The 17,026-nt window shown below is 42.0% G+C and overlaps 1 protein-coding gene across 1 annotated transcript; it reads left to right on the forward strand.

The window, feature by feature from the left end:
- Positions 1 to 3,437: 3,437 nt before the first annotated feature.
- On the forward strand, positions 3,438 to 8,516 carry LOC149287877 (glutathione S-transferase Mu 5-like). Its single transcript, XM_089492245.1, has 8 exons — positions 3,438 to 3,496; positions 3,649 to 3,724; positions 5,470 to 5,534; positions 6,914 to 6,995; positions 7,741 to 7,841; positions 7,918 to 8,013; positions 8,229 to 8,339; positions 8,424 to 8,516. The coding sequence occupies exons 1-8, from the start codon at positions 3,464 to 3,466 to the stop codon at positions 8,514 to 8,516; spliced, it is 657 nt and encodes a 218-aa protein (XP_089348371.1). The 5' UTR covers positions 3,438 to 3,463.
- Positions 8,517 to 17,026: the final 8,510 nt, after the last annotated feature.

Genomic DNA, 17,026 nt, shown 5'->3' on the forward strand with positions numbered 1-17,026 from the left:
TATCGAGGTCACATAGAATGAAATGATCTCGGTGTTCCCTTGACCTTGTAATATCTTTGTCATTAACCAACACATTTCTTTATTCTGTAACAGAGTTTGATATACATGCAAAAAAAAAAATCTTTAATCAAAACTCTCCAATAAAAACTTATTATATATATATATAAAAAAAAATATCCATGCACATAAATACAGATTCATATACATGCATGTTTCACATGTATAAACCCGTGTATATTTCACATCTATATAATCCTGACCCATATATATTTCACAACTACACTGCCTTATCCATTTATATTTCATATCTATACCGCCGGATCCTTGCATTCTACAAATTTATACAGCCAGATCTTTGCATATTTCACATCTACACAGGGTTAATTGATCTTAAAAAGCGACCAATGATCGCTTTCTTTGCTCAAATAATTTGCTGCAGTGCCTCAATATTGAGGCATTCAGCACCACCAAAAAAAGCTGCAGGGGCCCTGTGTGATCGCTCTCAGGAGCCAACCTGCCCCTCAGTTATGCACATCTGCCCACGGCTTGCTACTCTCCCCCCCGCCCAAATATGCCTTATACACCCTGTGACAAACCCTGTAGCATGAGGGCCATACATGTCACATTTAGGGGTCCTAAGCACAGTCCTCTAGGGCAATCAGAGTCGGGAACACCAGCTTTTTGCAAAACAGTGCTTTATTTTAACTCGAACCCGAAATCATAAAAAGAAAACACCTAGCTCCCAATTGGAGCCCTCTCTAACTGTACGATGCTGGCCCAGACTGACCAGCCTAATCACCCACTAACTTGACCTCCCCGCCAGACCCATCTAAGCAAGGCTCTGGAAAACCTCCCCCAGACAGCACACACAGGTCCAGGCAGGTATTGCCTCACTTGGCTCAGGGATGGTCTTCTTCTTCAGGGCCTCTCCTTGCCCTGGGAGCTCAGGGAAACTTCCTCTTCCCCAACAGTCTCTCTGATTATCAGGCTCAATGTTTTTTTAATGCCCAGAACCTGTGCCTGATGCCGGCCTCATAGCAATCCCGGAGCGGATCCTACAGACTTCTAACCTCCTGGAAAAGCCATCATGGATTTTTCACAGAATGGGGGAACGGAGCATTGGTCCACACTGCTCTCCAATTGCTGCACCCCAGGCACCCATATGTATAATCTGCATAGCAGCTGTACCCAGATGCCATGCCAATCAACTCCCTGGGGTTCACAGTCTCACAACCCCTATATGCCACTCTGCCCCCCAATATGCCTTTTACCCCCCCCCTGATTTACCAGTGCTTCCCCAGACTCGTTCCTCATACTTCAGACTCCCTGGTGTCTAGTGGGGGCAGCCGATGGAAGTCTGCGCAATGTGCGTAGTTCTGCCGCGGCTTCTATGATGGAGCACCGGAAGGTCACGTCAAGCCAGCACTCCGTCATAGAAGACCCCAGAGGAAGTGCCGGCAGCAGCGGAGGTTACCAGACAGGAGGATCCAGGTCCCCTCCAGCGCTGCAGGGGATCTGGATCTTAGTCTTATAGTCAGACCTCTATTTGAGGTCTGATTATAAGACGACCTCGAATATAAGACTAGGGGTATTTTTCAGAGAATTTGCTCTGAAAAAAACCTTGTCTTATAATCGAGCAAATACAGTATATCAGCAACATAAAATTTTACTAAGGCTGGTGGTTGAATTAAAATACCAGCATCTGAAACACCCTGGGAAGTTTTTGATGGGTAAATTGAATTGACCGGCTTCAAAGGACATGGGGCAGATTTGAGTACTTCTACTTCTACTGCTCTATAACTTGCAAAAAAAACCCATAAAAACATTGGGCAATTCTAAACTCAGGACAAATATTAGAACCTATTTAGCAACTTGAAATTTTTTCTCCAAATGTTATTTGGTTTTTTTTATAGTAAATTAGATGATACGCTCTTGAGATAGCTCTTTTTTTGTCCTAAAAAAAACCCCCAGTATATAATTTTTGTGGGTACACTAAGTGAGAAAGAAGAAAATTACAGCTAAACACAAAGTTTAAAAAAAAGCCTTGGTCATGAAAGGTACAAAAATTACAAAAACAGCCCAGTCCTTAGGGGGCTAAATATGCAAATATGCTCATGTGCTCACTCAAAACCTTTGCCCCAGCTTGTCTGTGCCATCTGTTCCCCTTAAAAACATGTATCTGGCATCTTTGCCCCTAGGCAGGTTTGTGCCATCTTTGTCCCAAAACAGCTTGTCTGGGCCCCCTAAGCAGCCTACCTGTGCTATCTTTGCATGCCTAAATAGCATGCCTGTGGCAGTTCTCCCCCTAAACAGCCTGCCTGTAGCCCTTCTGCCCCCTAAACACCCTGCATGTGCCATTTCCACCCCCATACATTCACTTATTTATTCACCCCACACACACACATTTCACCGGCGGATTTCCTTGGTCCGAGTGAAGCAGCACTGGGGCCGGGTTGATGTTTTTGCTGCCTAACACAAGCACATAGCTGTCCGCTGTGGCATTCGAAAACTCTCTTTTTTCGCCCAGGGGAAGCAGGAACCTGGGTGGGAAAAGATAATTTTTATGTACAGAGTGAAATTGCCACCTCTGCTGCTTAAATCTCCCAGTCTCCCTGTAGGCCAGTCTGACCCTGAATGGAAAGCAACTGTGTACCTATCCCCCAGGAACCATGTCCAAGCTATCCCTGTCCTTGAGTTAACCCCATTATGGCTTTTAGGGCTGAAGAACACTGCACTCTCATACCCAGCAAATATTCAGAGCTCTAAAGAGGGATGGAGTGAAAGGGAGGGAGGGATGGAGTGAAAGGACACTTTTTTTTTTTTTAAATTAACCCTACTTTTCAAATGGAAAAGGTAATGTATGTAAAAAGTGACAATAACTGTATTACAAGGAACAGAAAATTAAACGCGCCGTTCAATTAATATCGGAATTCTAATATCTATAAAGGCGCATACAGAAAAACACATTATTTTGAGGTATTTTCAAAATATAATCTTTCGTGTGGTCTAAAACCGGTTTGCAAATTTCCAAAGGACAGATGAATGTAGGGACATTACGTTACGCAAGTAAGGAACTAAGTAAATATATCTGTACTACTGCAAATTGTCAACCCGAACTTTGTACGTTTCAAACATAAAAGTTGCATCATTAGCACAGGGATGTTGGATATGCCTTTAAAAAAAACGTGCACTTGTCAGATTTTAGATAACCTCCAGGAGAAAACAACAAGACCAGTACGTGGAATACTTATATCTATCCGTAATCCTGCTGCAATCACTTTTAACAGACTCGCTTCTCGGTGAAGCCAAGAGGCAGCTGGGGGTAGGGGCAGCTTGGCTTCAGCTTTCTTTCGCCTGATTGGCTCAGAGCCCAGAAATCACATGATCTGTAATCGACTTTATTAACTGTGCAGTTTCACTTAGAACTGAGAGTTCCCGGACATCTGAAGGCGTGAATTTCAGGATGTTGATACTAGGATATTGGGACATCCGAGGGGTGAGACAGTATGGGGAGGACATACATAGATATATTGTATATAAAATGTGTATATATTTCGTAAGTTATACCGTGATAGTTAACGATTTGTGTGTGTAATTGACGTTTTCGGAGATACCGAAGCCCCTCCCCCCCATGTGTTTTTTCTATAGCTGGCTCATGCTATCCGTCTTCTGCTGGAATATACCGAGACTCCCTATGAAGAAAAACTGTATGTCACAGGGGACGGTGAGTTGATTTACCTGTGTGTGTTTGTGTGTGTTAGTGATGTTTGGATCATGAACGAATCGTTCATTTGATCCGATTCATTTTAGTGATTCGGATGAATCGGTTCAGTAGACTGAACGATTCATTTGTAGCAGTTCAGTCTGTGAATCATGCAGCTGTAACCTGATCCTAGAGTGAGTCAGCTGCAGAGCACTCATATACAGACTCTGGGATCAGGTTACAGCTCATTACTGTATTTGCTCGATTATAAGACGACCCTGATTATAAGATGACCCCCCAAAATCTGAATATTAATTTATGAAAAAAAGCCTGAATATAAGATGACCCTATAGGAACAATGACTCATAGAGTCAGAGAGTCGTTCAAAGATTGAAATGATTCGAATCTTACAGAGATTTGAATCATTCAGAGAATATTATGGATACCATACTTTTATAAATCAATACATTAATAATCTTCACTGCCCCCAGGATTTAGATTCCCCTTAGTTTGCCCCCCTTTACCTATAACTGCACCTTCAGTTAACTTTATTAAATTAACCCTCAGTCATCAGCATTAAATTAACCCTAAAGACCCCATTAACCATAATGGCCCCTGAAATTAACCCTAAAGACCCCATTAACCATAACTGCCCCTAAATTAATTGCATATACTCCAGATAAATTACATAATAAATTGGTATGGTTGATGGCGTCTTTAGTGTTAATTTAGGGGCAGTTATGATTGATGGGGTGTTTAGGGTTAATTTATGGGCTGTTATGGTTAATGAGGTCTTTAGGGTTAATTTAATGCTGAGGACTGAGGGTTAATGTAATTATTTTAATAAAGTTAACTTAAGGTGCAGTTAGAGGTAAAGGTGGGCAAACTAAGGGGAATCTAAATCCTGGGGGCAGTGAAGATTAATTCTGTATTACTTTTATAAATAATTATTGGTGTTAGTGAGAATCTCTGAAGGGTTCGAATCTCTGAAGGGTTCTCTGAACGACTTTCTGCCTTCAGTGACATCACCAGAGTAGGCAGGCAGGAGCATTCATAGACTCTAATAAAAGGGGCGGGGCCAATCATCAGTGTGATTGCAGGGAGGGACTGGGAAATAGTAACTCCTGTGAGTCACACTGAGTGATCCGAAGAATCGGATCATTTCAATGAACGACTCGAAATGATCCGATTCACTTTACTAATCCGAACTTCCCATCGCTACTGGTTAGATAATGTGTACGGGGTCACACGGGCATAGCGTGTTTCGTATAGTCCCAAATTGTGCACCGTCGTTGGTAATGATGGCCCATTTTCTTATACAAGGTGCTGTCAGTGGCGTGTTCTGCAGGGCTGGTTGGTACTCTGGCCACCTTTTTTGCATGCTTAATGCATGTAGCGCGGGTCCCTTCTCATATTTGGGAAGACAAATGGTGCCGTTTTGGGATTGGTTACTGGCAGTAGGCTGTGGATATCTAAGCATTGTGCTGTGCCCATGATATGGTCCAGGTGGGGGCACTGTGCATACTTTGTATACAGCTAGTAGAGTTTGTTACAACAAGGAACCATTCAGTGTTTAGCTTGCAGAAGAGAGAAAGTAGCTTGCTCTGTAATGGAAATTGTGCATTTAACAATGCAATCCTGGCATGGCTGAACCACTGATACAACACGTTTATTTTATAGTTTCCCTCTGTCGGATCTAAATAAAAAAAAAATCTTACAAAACATGCAAAAAACGAGACTGATTTTACTATATCCTTTTTCGGTAGCACCAGATTACGACAGGAGTCAGTGGTTGGATGAAAAGGAGACTTTAGGTCTGGACTTCCCTAATGTAAGTTACTGTGCCAGGGAGATATTAAACTTTATATGTGTTTAGACTTGAATGTAGGGCTGAAACAACGAATCGATAAAATCGATAATAATCGATAACGGAAATCGTTGTCGACGATTTCCGTTATCGATTAATCGAGTGATCGATTCGTTGTTGGAGCACTCGGCTCCTTTTACTTACCTCCGCGAGCGTTCCCCGCTTCCGCTACACGCGCCTTCTTTTAGTTGCGGTTCGCTCTGTGCGAGTGGCTCCGTTCGCACAGAGCGGTTCGCTCTGTGCGAGTGGCTCCGTTCGCACAGAGCGATTCGCGGGGGTGGGGTTTCAGGGGATGCAGGGCAGAGTGGGGGTGGGGGGGGCAGGCCAGGGTAGGAGACTGAGTGCAGGGCAGGGTGGGGGTGGGGATGCAGGGCAGGGTGTGAGTGTGGGGGCAGGGCAGGAGACTGGGTGCAGGGCAGAGTGGGGGTGGGGGTGCAGGGCAGAGTTGGAGACTGGGTGCAGGGCAGAGTGTGAGTGTGGGTGCAGAGCAGAGTGGGTGCAGGGTGTGAGTGTGGGGGCAGGGCAGAATGTGGGGGCAGGGCTGGGTGCAGGGCAGAGTTGGAGACTGGGTGCAGGGGCACAGTGCAAAGTGCCAGGGCTGGGTGCAAAGTGCCAGGGCTGGGTGCAAAGTGCCAGGGCTGGGTGCAAAGTGCTGGGTGCAAAGTGCTGGGTGCAAAGTGCCAGGGCTGGGTGCAAAGTGCCGGGTGCAAAGTGCTGGGTGCAAAGTGCCAGGGCTGGGTGCAAAGTGCCAGGGCTGGGTGCAAAGTTCTGGGTGCAAAGTGCCAGGGCTGGGTGCAAAGTGCCAGGGCTGGGTGCAAAGTGCCAGGGCTGGGTGCAAAGTTCTGGGTGCAAAGTGCCAGGGCTGGGTGCAAAGTGCCAGGGCTGGGTGCAAAGTTCTGGGTGCAAAGTGCCAGGGCTGGGGCAAAGTGCCGGGTGCAAAGTGCCAGGGGTGGGGCAAAGTGCTGGGTGCAAAGTGCCAGGGCTGGGTGCAAAGTGCCGGGTGCAAAGTGCTGGGTGCAAAGTTTCTTGAACAGTATACCTCTTTTCAGAATGTTTGGGGTTATTTTGTTTCATAAATATTGTGTTTGGGTTTTTGTACTTTGAAAATATTGGTTTTTTATTACATCATAACAAAATAAGAATGTTAATGTAAATTTTAAGTTGTTTTTTAACATCCAGTTCATTAAATTATTTTAAATAAACAAAAAATTTGCATATTGTTTTTTTTATCCGATTAATCGATTAATCGAAAAAATAATCGGCCAACTAATCGATTATTAAAATAATCGTTAGTTGCAGCCCTACTTGAATGGATTCCTAACCGAAAAGTTATTTTCTTACAGCTACCGTATCTGTTGGATGGAGATGTCAAACTGACTCAGAGTAACACAATCCTGCGCTATATTGCAAGCAAGCATGGAATGTGTGAGCTACTGTTCAGCCCGTGCTATATATATATATATAATATTCTAATCTGGTCACCTTGATATGAACCTACCTGTATAAACTTTTCCAATTGAAAATGGTTTTGTGTAACTGTTCTTTTTTTATTTTTTGAGTTGAAAATTGAAATAGGTCATGCTCAGCAGAGGGGGAAGTCATTTCTATTCCAGACATATGCTGCATGGACTCAAACATTCTACTGTAGTGCCAAGCAAGAGAGCAGGAAGCTTACAGCAAATCAAGCTGGCACAGTGTAATTCTCCATGCAGGATCTGTGCAGCGCCAGGGTGTACATATAACAATTGCTGAATAACTGTACTGAGTGGTACAATGTGGAAATAATTTTGAGGACAAAAAAATATATATATTTAGAAGGGGTAGATTTATTTTTTGTCACATTCTCTTTTCCATATTTATGTGTATGTATATAAAACATTGTTACAAATCCCCACAGACTTCCTTGCAGTCTTGATGAGTGACAAATTTAAGGATTTTTTTAAATTTTTTTATGTATGCCTATACTTTGGTAGAAGAACGAGCTGGAATTATGAATTTAAATAAAATGACACAGGAGATAGATGGTCTTCAATACAGTGTTCTAGTAGGTGATATTTCTTCAATTATTGTACTGTTTTTGTTTTTTTACCTTTTTTAATAGTCTTTACACTATTCTTAACGTCATTTAGACAGACTTCTTATTCTTTCACAATAAACTGACTCTTTCCAGGCGGTGAAACTGAAAAAGAGAAGATGAATACGTCCCTGCTCGAAAACCAAGCCATGGATTTTCGGATGGGTCTAGTTCGAATTGCTTATGACCCCCAATTTGTGAGTCTTGGGTAAGGGGAAAAGGATAAGCTTTTATTTGTTTAGTTTTATTTATGCTGTTTTACTCTCTCTCCAGGAAACACTTAAGGGCTCGTACCTTGAAAATTTGCCTGTTGCCCTTGGCCGTTTTTCTCGCTTCCTTGGAGGCAGGTCTTGGTTCGCAGCAGATAAGGCAAGTCTATTTCATAACTTACCTGTGCTGAAACACGTCCCTGATCACATAATACCATATAGTATTTCGCTAGCTGCCATCCAAGGGATTCTCCTGGCTACCATTTATAGCGACATCTCCAGATTGGAAACCTGTGTAATTGTAAGTGCTTTTAATTGGTCTCACTCCTAATAGGCAGCAGACCCTGACTTTGATTGTCTTGTTTATTTTCACAGATTACCTTTGTTGACTTTGTGATATATGATGTTCTGGATCAGCACAGAATGCTGGAACCTACTTGTTTGCTACACTTTCAGAACCTTCAAGATTTCTTGAACCGACTTGAAGTGAGTAGTTTTTCTTGTGCTTTGGATAAGGGAGTATTACATGTTTAGATAGTAGAAACTAACAGTTCTTCCCCCTCCCCTCAGGCTCTTCCTACTATTGCTTCATACATGAAGTCACCACGGTTTATGAAGACTCCTATAAACAATCGAATGGCATCATGGGGCAATAAGAAATAAGTGATTTCATCCACTACTTTATCAATCAGACACTAGTTAAGTGGATAACCCAATTAATGAAACTACTAAAAATAAAGCCACATTACGTAGACTGTCTGCATTATCCTAAGTTTGTCACCCTGTGTTTAAATGGGGGCTGCTCATATTTTCTTTCATATGGCTGAATTTCTAGCAATAAACCAGACTGTTCTTGGCAGCCTCAAAAAGTGGGGTGCTGGTGCAAACAATGTGTAAGGGCTTATCCACAATGTATTAAGGTAGGGGAAGGTGGAAACAGTGTATGTAGGAGAGCTGTGGCAACACTGGAAGGGTTTTCCAATAAGAGGAGCTGAGCTGGTCCTGAATAATATGGGCAAAATAAGACAATCATGGTGCAATATTGTATAAACACAATATTTTAAGAAAAAAATAATAAATTACTCAAGCATAGGAAGTGAAGAAGAAGGACACAGTAAACATTAATTTTAATATCTTCCTTTAAAAATCTGAAAAATCAACAGAACTCCAATAGTGCAATATCACAGTGAAAATATGAAATGAAATTGCACTTCATATGAAATTGAAATTACAACAAACTTTGGCACAACCAAATGTTATACACATGCACTTGGTGGTATAAGAATCCAGATGATCTAGATTACAATAATATAAGAATCCAAATGATCTCCGTCTCAACATGTTTTTCGCAGAGTTGTGATATGGAGTCCATTTGAAATAACAGAAACGATAAAATATACGTATCTATGTTCCTGATCGGTATCTTGCCAGCTTTTATTGGTTGGGCACTTCCTGGTTTTACGTGATACACCCTCTTCTTTATGTATGACTTAAGACATATGTTGGGAAGGCAGACCGGCGTATGGCTTCGTTAGAGTGCGTTCCAGCATAACGAAGGGAGAAAGCTGAGCATCCGCTTCATTAGAGAGGACCGCCCCGAGAAACACATTCCCCTGCACACTAGTCTTCTAGACAGTTGTTCAGAATGGGTCTTGCAGGGTCAGTAGGTGTGCACCATCAGGAAAGTGAAGGATATGCAGCTTTAAAATGGACAAGAAGAAGGGACACCAGCAAATAATGTTGCATGGAGGTGCACTATTCTGCTGTGTGTGAATACTGGCTACTTTGGCTATAGAGGGAGTGGAGATGAATATAAAGGGGACATCATTCAGTCTCTGGTGTAATGGGATACAGTAAATCATAAATATTTCCTGTAAAATTACAGCAATCATAGTGGGAAGGATTATATCAGAAAGTGCATAAATAAGGAAATTGATTAAAAATCCCCCTTTGTCATCAGATTGATTTAGGGATATACTGTAGGTTCGTTCAGTGGTGGTAAGAGACCAACAGAGAAAGTCCAGCATGGGGTTTCTATGTGGTTTGGTTTTATTTTTTAAGGATGGGCATTTCATTAAATAAGAATTTGTTGTTTTTCTACATATATTTTTATTCCCTAAATAAACACATGAAGTGGTATTACAGATTAAAGTAACTTTTGATTAATATCCACAAGCTGTAGGTAGGTTTCATAAATGAATTTAAGTAGAAAATACCCATTGTTAATATTTTTGCAGATTACATAAATCCATCGATATTAGAGTACTTCACTGACGCCTGGATTCACTCAGTAGGAAAGGTTTTGTACAGCGTATTAGTTCTCTGGTCAGGATATCATATCTAAAAAGAAGAATGAAGAAATGACTGTCCGCTACAAAGTGATAAAAAATGTGTGCATGCTGTGGGAAAATAACGTAGTACTCGTACTGTAAATTAAAAAAATCAAAAACTAGATTAAGTGATAATTAGAGTTCGTATCCTTTACGACAACGCCTATTACACCCAGATTCCTTTATCCTATATGGGTATTTTTGTGAACAATAGGCAATGCCTCACCCCAAGAGCTGCTCGCACTGCATTTAGCTGAGTGAATACACGGCCTCCCTCTTCAGGACACACACTTTTCAAGTTCTCTCGGCTAAGTTCCAGCAGCTGTTTTCCTTTCAGAACACCAAGACACCGCACTGTACTAAAATGAACCAGCAAAGTGTACTTTGAATGAACTGCTAAATAATGTAATAATTCAAAAAAGGAATGGAGAATAGACATGTGCTAAAGGGTAAAAGAGAATTCGGACACATTTTTCGGTTTGTTTTTAGCCCATTCGTTTTCGGGCAACGGATTTCGCTCCCTGCCCATTATGTTTAGCAAAAACTGAAAATTGTTGGCCAGTTCCCACATTCACACTTTTTCATTCGCTCTTTCTCACGCTCCGGTCACTTTCCCTACTCTCTGCCGACCACTTCAGTTTCTGCATCTTCTTATTTAATCCTTAATCTGATATCTAATTCATCTGCATCTCTGCGGAGATAACTCAACGGGGAACTTCTGCCAAAATGGCCATGCTGTGGTGACGTCCTCCCCTATTGGTGCCAACTGGGGGCAATATGGCAGCACTTGTGGTGATGTGCGCTCACCGATCCTCCAATTGCTGAACCGAGGGCAATCTGGGGGCTCTTGCTGTGATGCCATCTCCCCGATCCTTCAATCGGGGGAGAGGACAGTATTTCAAGCGCGATCATTTTGCCCTGACATGAACTGAGAGCAATATGGTTGCACTTGAAGTGGAGGATCGGGAGAAGATGTCACCACAAGCACTTCCATATTTCCCTCAGTTGTCCCTTTCGATGATGTCCTCTTCCCCAATTGGAGGATCAGAGAGGACTTCACCGCCATTTTGAAAGCTCCCGCTGGGTCATGTCCGTGGAGATGCGGACGAAGAAAGAAGATAGAAGATTGAAGAGAAGGGAGAAGATAGAAGATGGTCGGCAGAGAAGGTTGAGAAACAGAGAGCATGAGAGTGAACAAATGTAAGAGTTCGAGAGAGTGTGAGTGAATGTGGACCTCAGAATTTCAGAGCTTTTTTTCCCTTCGTTTTGGTCGGATTCATGGAGGTCTGGCCTAATTTTCGGGGAGTCGTACGAATAACCAAATTTACCAAAATTCTGTAAATTTGCAATTCGCTAAGAATCCAAATGCGCGATTCTAATGGAGAACAAATGATAGCACATTAAAAAAAACAGCTATCGTGATTGTGTGATGGCAGAAGGAAGAGAAGAACTTACATAGTAGAAAAGCCCTTTTGTTTAAGCCATGCAGTCACATGCTCTGGGCTAGAGCTTGGCAATAGTGACACAACACCTTCAGGAACCTGTTATTAAGAAAAAGGTAAAACATAACATCTTTGTCTTATATAGTTTCCCAGACACTGCTAGGTCCTGCCCTAGCTGCCATATTTTACCTACTTGTCCACTATCACCACTGTCCAGGATGTTACTTGGGATAAATCCTTTATGTTCCTGATTATTCTCTACCATCCACCACTGCCTTCTCTGGTCCAGGACCTTCAAGAAAGATTTTAGTATTATGATACAAGCAACCAAAAAACCTGACAATTATTTATATTTTGTGTACTAGCACTTTGTCAATATGTGTGATTTATTTGGTGATATTGTAAGTAATGTATGATTTCCGAGTAATGTGTAATTTCAATGTGTGTTTTAATGCTCTCCCCTTCTTACAAAGGCCGAAACAATGTGGAGGAATAATTGTAGAAATTAAGATCGCTGCTCCCATGGTAAACATTAGAGGTGTGTTTCTTATATCTACAACACACACACATATATATGTACACCATTACTTTGGTTTATTTAGTCTATGAAGTGCTAAATGTGGTATGTGGGAAAAGTGAAGAGGTTTTTCTGCAAGAATATTTTGGAACTGTATTTCATGCCCTCACTATGCCAATGATTAAGTTGCTTCTAAATCAGTCAAATGCAAAAGCAAAACTTAGCAAATGAGTAGCCAGTAGAGTTAAGGGTTAGCGCATCTGACTAGACTCAATTGAGGTTGCATGAGGTTGATTAAAGTCACATGCTACTACTTGCAAAATAACACTCCTATTTACAAATGCAAGGGTATGCATATTTTACCCCTTAACGGCCAGTGACGTGCCAGGCACAAGGAGTAATAAAAACATCACAAGGAGTATATTGCTCTACCTACCCACTCCCATGCTTTGCTCATTGGGTTGGTATTATTAAACATTATTAAACAAATCCACCTATGGAAGGCACAGACCCAAACTCGTGCCTCACTCTCATCCAATTTCAGGTTAGACAAGAAGTTAAATTATTACTATTACTATTATTTGTTGTTTTACATAGCTCCATCATATTCCATAGTGCTGTACAATGGGTTGACAGGGCATAACAAGTAGCATATTACATAACAACTTGACTTACAGAAACAGCAGGGGACAAGGGACCGTGTTAGGGTGTATTACACAACAGGTGAAAGTGCCACTGCTAGGGATAGACCAGCCGTACTAGTACTGGTGTCTACTAGGATTAGGAAAAGTAAGCTAAGAAATATGGATGGAAGGGCATTAATGTGGTTGTAGGTGTCCTTAAAGAAGTAGCTTTTGAGGAATGTTTGAAGGACTGAAGGCAGGGGGAAAGAGAGAGGCTGAGAAATGGCATTCCATCTGCTGGGGTTAAAAATAATTTGCCTTGCTACATTTCAGGCAGCTGCCTGGAATTAGGCCCTTACACCCCGCATTGTACCTCAAAGTACTGCTAGAGATTAGGCTCTGTTACCCCACATTTCCACACCTCTAATTGCAGGATACTCTGGGGACTGAGTTTAGCTGCTGCACATACCTTAACCAGGATCTGTGTCAGAACTCTGTTTTAGCAGACCCTATCACCAGTTGCCGCCCCAAGTAAGTTTCTTCTACTAGTACCGAGTGTAATTTAAACAAATATTTGGTTTTGTAAACACCAGGATGGGAAGGTGATTAACTTATAGGCTTTAGAACAAATTAAGCAAAAAAACAAAGGGACGTGCACAAAACAACCAATTGGAAGAGGGAGATCATTGCACACCATCATGGTGGGGAAATGGTGGCTCATGGGGGAGGGGGACTTAAAATTAAACCTAAAAAAATCCCTGCCGACCTCACCTACTCCTAAAATCCCTGGCTAGGTTAGGAGGATGAGGTCACTATAAGCCCCCTTTGTGCACCTTAGGGTACAAACTGTAAGAAAAATAAATCACCTTTTCAGGTACCATTCGGTAATGAACAGCAAAACAACTGGTCCATCCCACCCCAGATTTATTTTATTACCTTCTGGCCTACCACGCACAGGGTGGGGAAAGAGCTGAGGCAATTGTCGTCCCTTTTCTACTTAATGAGGGTCCTGGGAACCCTGTTTCTTTTTTACTATTTATTTTTATATTCCCTTGTAAAGTGAGAGGGGTTTTTAACGCATTACAACTAAGCTTCATCCTGCATTTTAACTCGCACATTAATGATTTTAGGAGTTGTCTTGTTTTCAAAAACTTGCCTACATGTCCTCTCCTGAATGTAAGTTTTGTTGTAAATTGTGTTTACTAAATCAGCAAGTTGAGTTTTTGTCAAACATCTGACATTTTTTGCAAGGACTTGCAAACACATGTAGGAGGTGAGTTGAACTTCTTAACGAAAAAGGAATTTGCAGAAATATGTTACTTATTGGTATATTCACGCTTAGCAGCGCTTAATCGTTGCCATGAATAGACATGATTGTCCCTTGAGTTGTTAAGAACTATAGCATCCTTACTATTACACGTTTGTCTTACCTTCACAGTGTCTCCTTTCCTCACAGACAGCTCACGACTATTTCTTGCCTCAAAATCACAGAGAACGTGCATTATAACTGGTTGAAATTGCCTTTAAGGGAGACAACATAAATAATAGAAAGATGTGATACAAAGCTGCTGTTGGGTCTAGAGTTCTTGTGATGTTCAGAAGAGAATAGTGAGATAAATTAGCTGCATTTACCTTTTAGTGGATTGAGTATGCCTGTCTTGCTGGATCTAAAATTAAACAATAAAGGTATCACACGTTCTTTTTAATAATACACAAGATACAAAGTACCGAACAACATAAAAAAATGATCAATATCACCAAGAAATAAAAATGCTTGCACCAGATGTAAATTGGTACATGGTTAGAGGGTAAATGTGTGGGTGAAAACCACCATTACAAAGTAAAAGAAGTGAAAGAGGTAGGAGGAAGAAAATGTGGATTCAGGGAAAAGGGCAGGTTAAGGCTGGAGAGAAGAGGTATTTTTCATTTAAATAAACAGACTTAAATTAATTAACCTTTCTTCATAACTAAAGTGCTCCATTCTGTTTATTAATTTTGTAGCCCGCCTCCGCACCTTTTCCAGTGTTATAATATCCTTCTTTAGAATAGGTGCCCAAAATTGCACAGCATACCATTGCATTTATAAAGGGGCAAAATTACCATATCTGCCCGAATATAGGCCGCACTTTTTCCCCCCACTTTAAGTCTTTAAAGTGGGGGTGCGGCCTATATTCGGGGTCTAGCATAGGAATGCGCAATTCGTATCGCCCGCTGCCCGGTACATGCAGTTCCGGGCGCCGGGCAGGCAGCAGGGTTAGGATACAGATCCCCCGCAACGCTGCAGGGGACCTGCATCCTACTCTCCAAGACGCTGAGACAGCCTCCCCTGCCGGCACTTTCCACGAGGGGAGTGCCGGCACGGGAGATTGTCTAAGCGCATCATGTAGATGTTCATCGGCTGCTGCGATGCGTGTAAACGACCTCCGCTGCCGGCACGTCTGCTCGATGTGCTTTAACAATATCCCGTGCCGGGGAACGTGGCGGCACCGGAAGTTGTCTACGCGTATTGCGTAGATGTCCCCTGCCGGCCCCACAAGACACACGGGAGTCTGCTTTGGTAAGTCGGGGGGGGCACATCTTGGGGGCAGAGTGGCAGCATGTCTCGGGGGAGGGCAGAGTGGCAGCATATCTCGGGGGGCAGAGTGGCAGTATATATCGGGGGGAGGGCAGAGAGGCAGCATATCTCGGGGGGCAGAGTGGCAGCATATCTCGGGGGAGGGCAGAGTGGCAGCATATCTCCCCAGGGTGGCAGCATATCTATTCTACGTTTTTTTTTTTACTAAGAAAAATGTTTCTTTAGAAAAGCACCTAACTTTTAGGGTGCGGCCTATATTCGGGGGCGGCCTATAATCGAGCCAATACGATATATTTTTATCCCACGAATTGATGCCCCTTTTTATATATGACAATACTTTACTGGCCTTAGCAACTGGTGACTGACATTGCACATTGTTTCCTAGTTTGTTGCATATAACAATTCCCAAATCCTTCTCATTTGTTCTTACCCCTGATTAACTACCATTTAGGGTGTAAGTTGCTTGTGCATTCCTTACCCTGAAGTGCATAACTTTGCATGTATCTACATTAAATTTCATCTGCCATTTGTGTGCCCAGTCTCCCAGTCTAAATCCCTCTGCAGCAAAGTAATATCCTGCTCACAGTGTATTACTTTACAGAGTTTAGTGTCATCTGCAAACACGGAAACATGACGCCTATTGCAAGGTCATTTATAAATATGTTGAATAAAATTGGTACCAGAACAGAACCCTGAGGAACACCACTTAACACTTTTGTCCAGCTTGAGGATTTACCATTTATAACAACTCCCTGTACTCTATCACTAAAAAACAACACTCCAATATGTGTTCAGCAACATCTCCTGAGTACAGTGATACCCCACATGTTTTTGTCGGGTTGTTTGGGGGCTAAAAGGCAACATTTGGGACGTGTGCATTTTTCAGAGTGGAAATTTGACATGTGGTCATTCTCCCCTCTGTGTTAATTGGGACATTGTTGAACCTGGTCAATTCAATTTACCCCATCAAATCATACATTTTTTAAAGTAGCCACCCCATGAGCATTTAAAATGCCAGTATTTTAACTCTTTCCATGGGAGAATTGTTTGAAGATATAGCACTAATTTTAGGACTTCATAAAAATAAATGTTTATATATATGAGACACTCTTGGAAACGTTTTCAACTTGTTAATTTTTTTTAAAAGGATGCGCCGCCATCTTGCCAGTGGCAAAATCACTCTGGAGAGCGGTCACAACCACCAATGCGAGTCGTGGGTGTTCAGTTTTGCAGAATGCCTCGCTATCGATGTTTTTCAGAAACACTTTTGAAATTTGGGAGGCAATTAACAATCTCTTTTAAAACGGGCGTCCGCCGCCATACAGTGTATTCAAGAATCAGAAGTTAATGGCAGAGCATAAGGAAATCGAGAAATGGATTATAACAAACAAGCATAAAACAGAAGGAAATACAGCAAAGGGAGAGAGACAGGGGAACTGTAGCGAGACAGGAAAAAACAGAGATAAGCAGCTCCGCAGCCTGGATGGAGCCTGACAAGACCAAATGTTATTTAACTATGTTGTTTAGCAAGATTGTAGAAACTATAGTTCGGTAATTGTTGGGACACACTAATTCAAATATGGTTATATTAAAAACAATTGATTTTGAATTTGATTTAAGAAATGAACAGCTGCAAAGTGAAAGGCAAAAAAGCCTATTCTATCTTATGGAGCCCATTCAGTTCCT

This window comes from Sceloporus occidentalis, unplaced genomic scaffold (genome assembly GCF_023333645.1).
Source record: "Sceloporus occidentalis isolate IW3139 unplaced genomic scaffold, rSceOcc1.0.p SCAF_55, whole genome shotgun sequence".
NCBI lineage: Eukaryota > Metazoa > Chordata > Lepidosauria > Squamata > Phrynosomatidae > Sceloporus > Sceloporus occidentalis.

Coding starts and splice junctions, on each gene's coding strand:
- LOC149287877 (XM_089492245.1), top strand. CDS start 3,464: ATGTTGATACTAGGATATTGGGACATCCGAGGG. Junction 7,842..7,917: donor TTGCTTATGACCCCCAATTT/GTGAGTCTTGGG, acceptor CTCTCTCTCCAG/GAAACACTTAAGGGCTCGTA. Junction 8,014..8,228: donor CTTGGTTCGCAGCAGATAAG/GCAAGTCTATTT, acceptor TTATTTTCACAG/ATTACCTTTGTTGACTTTGT.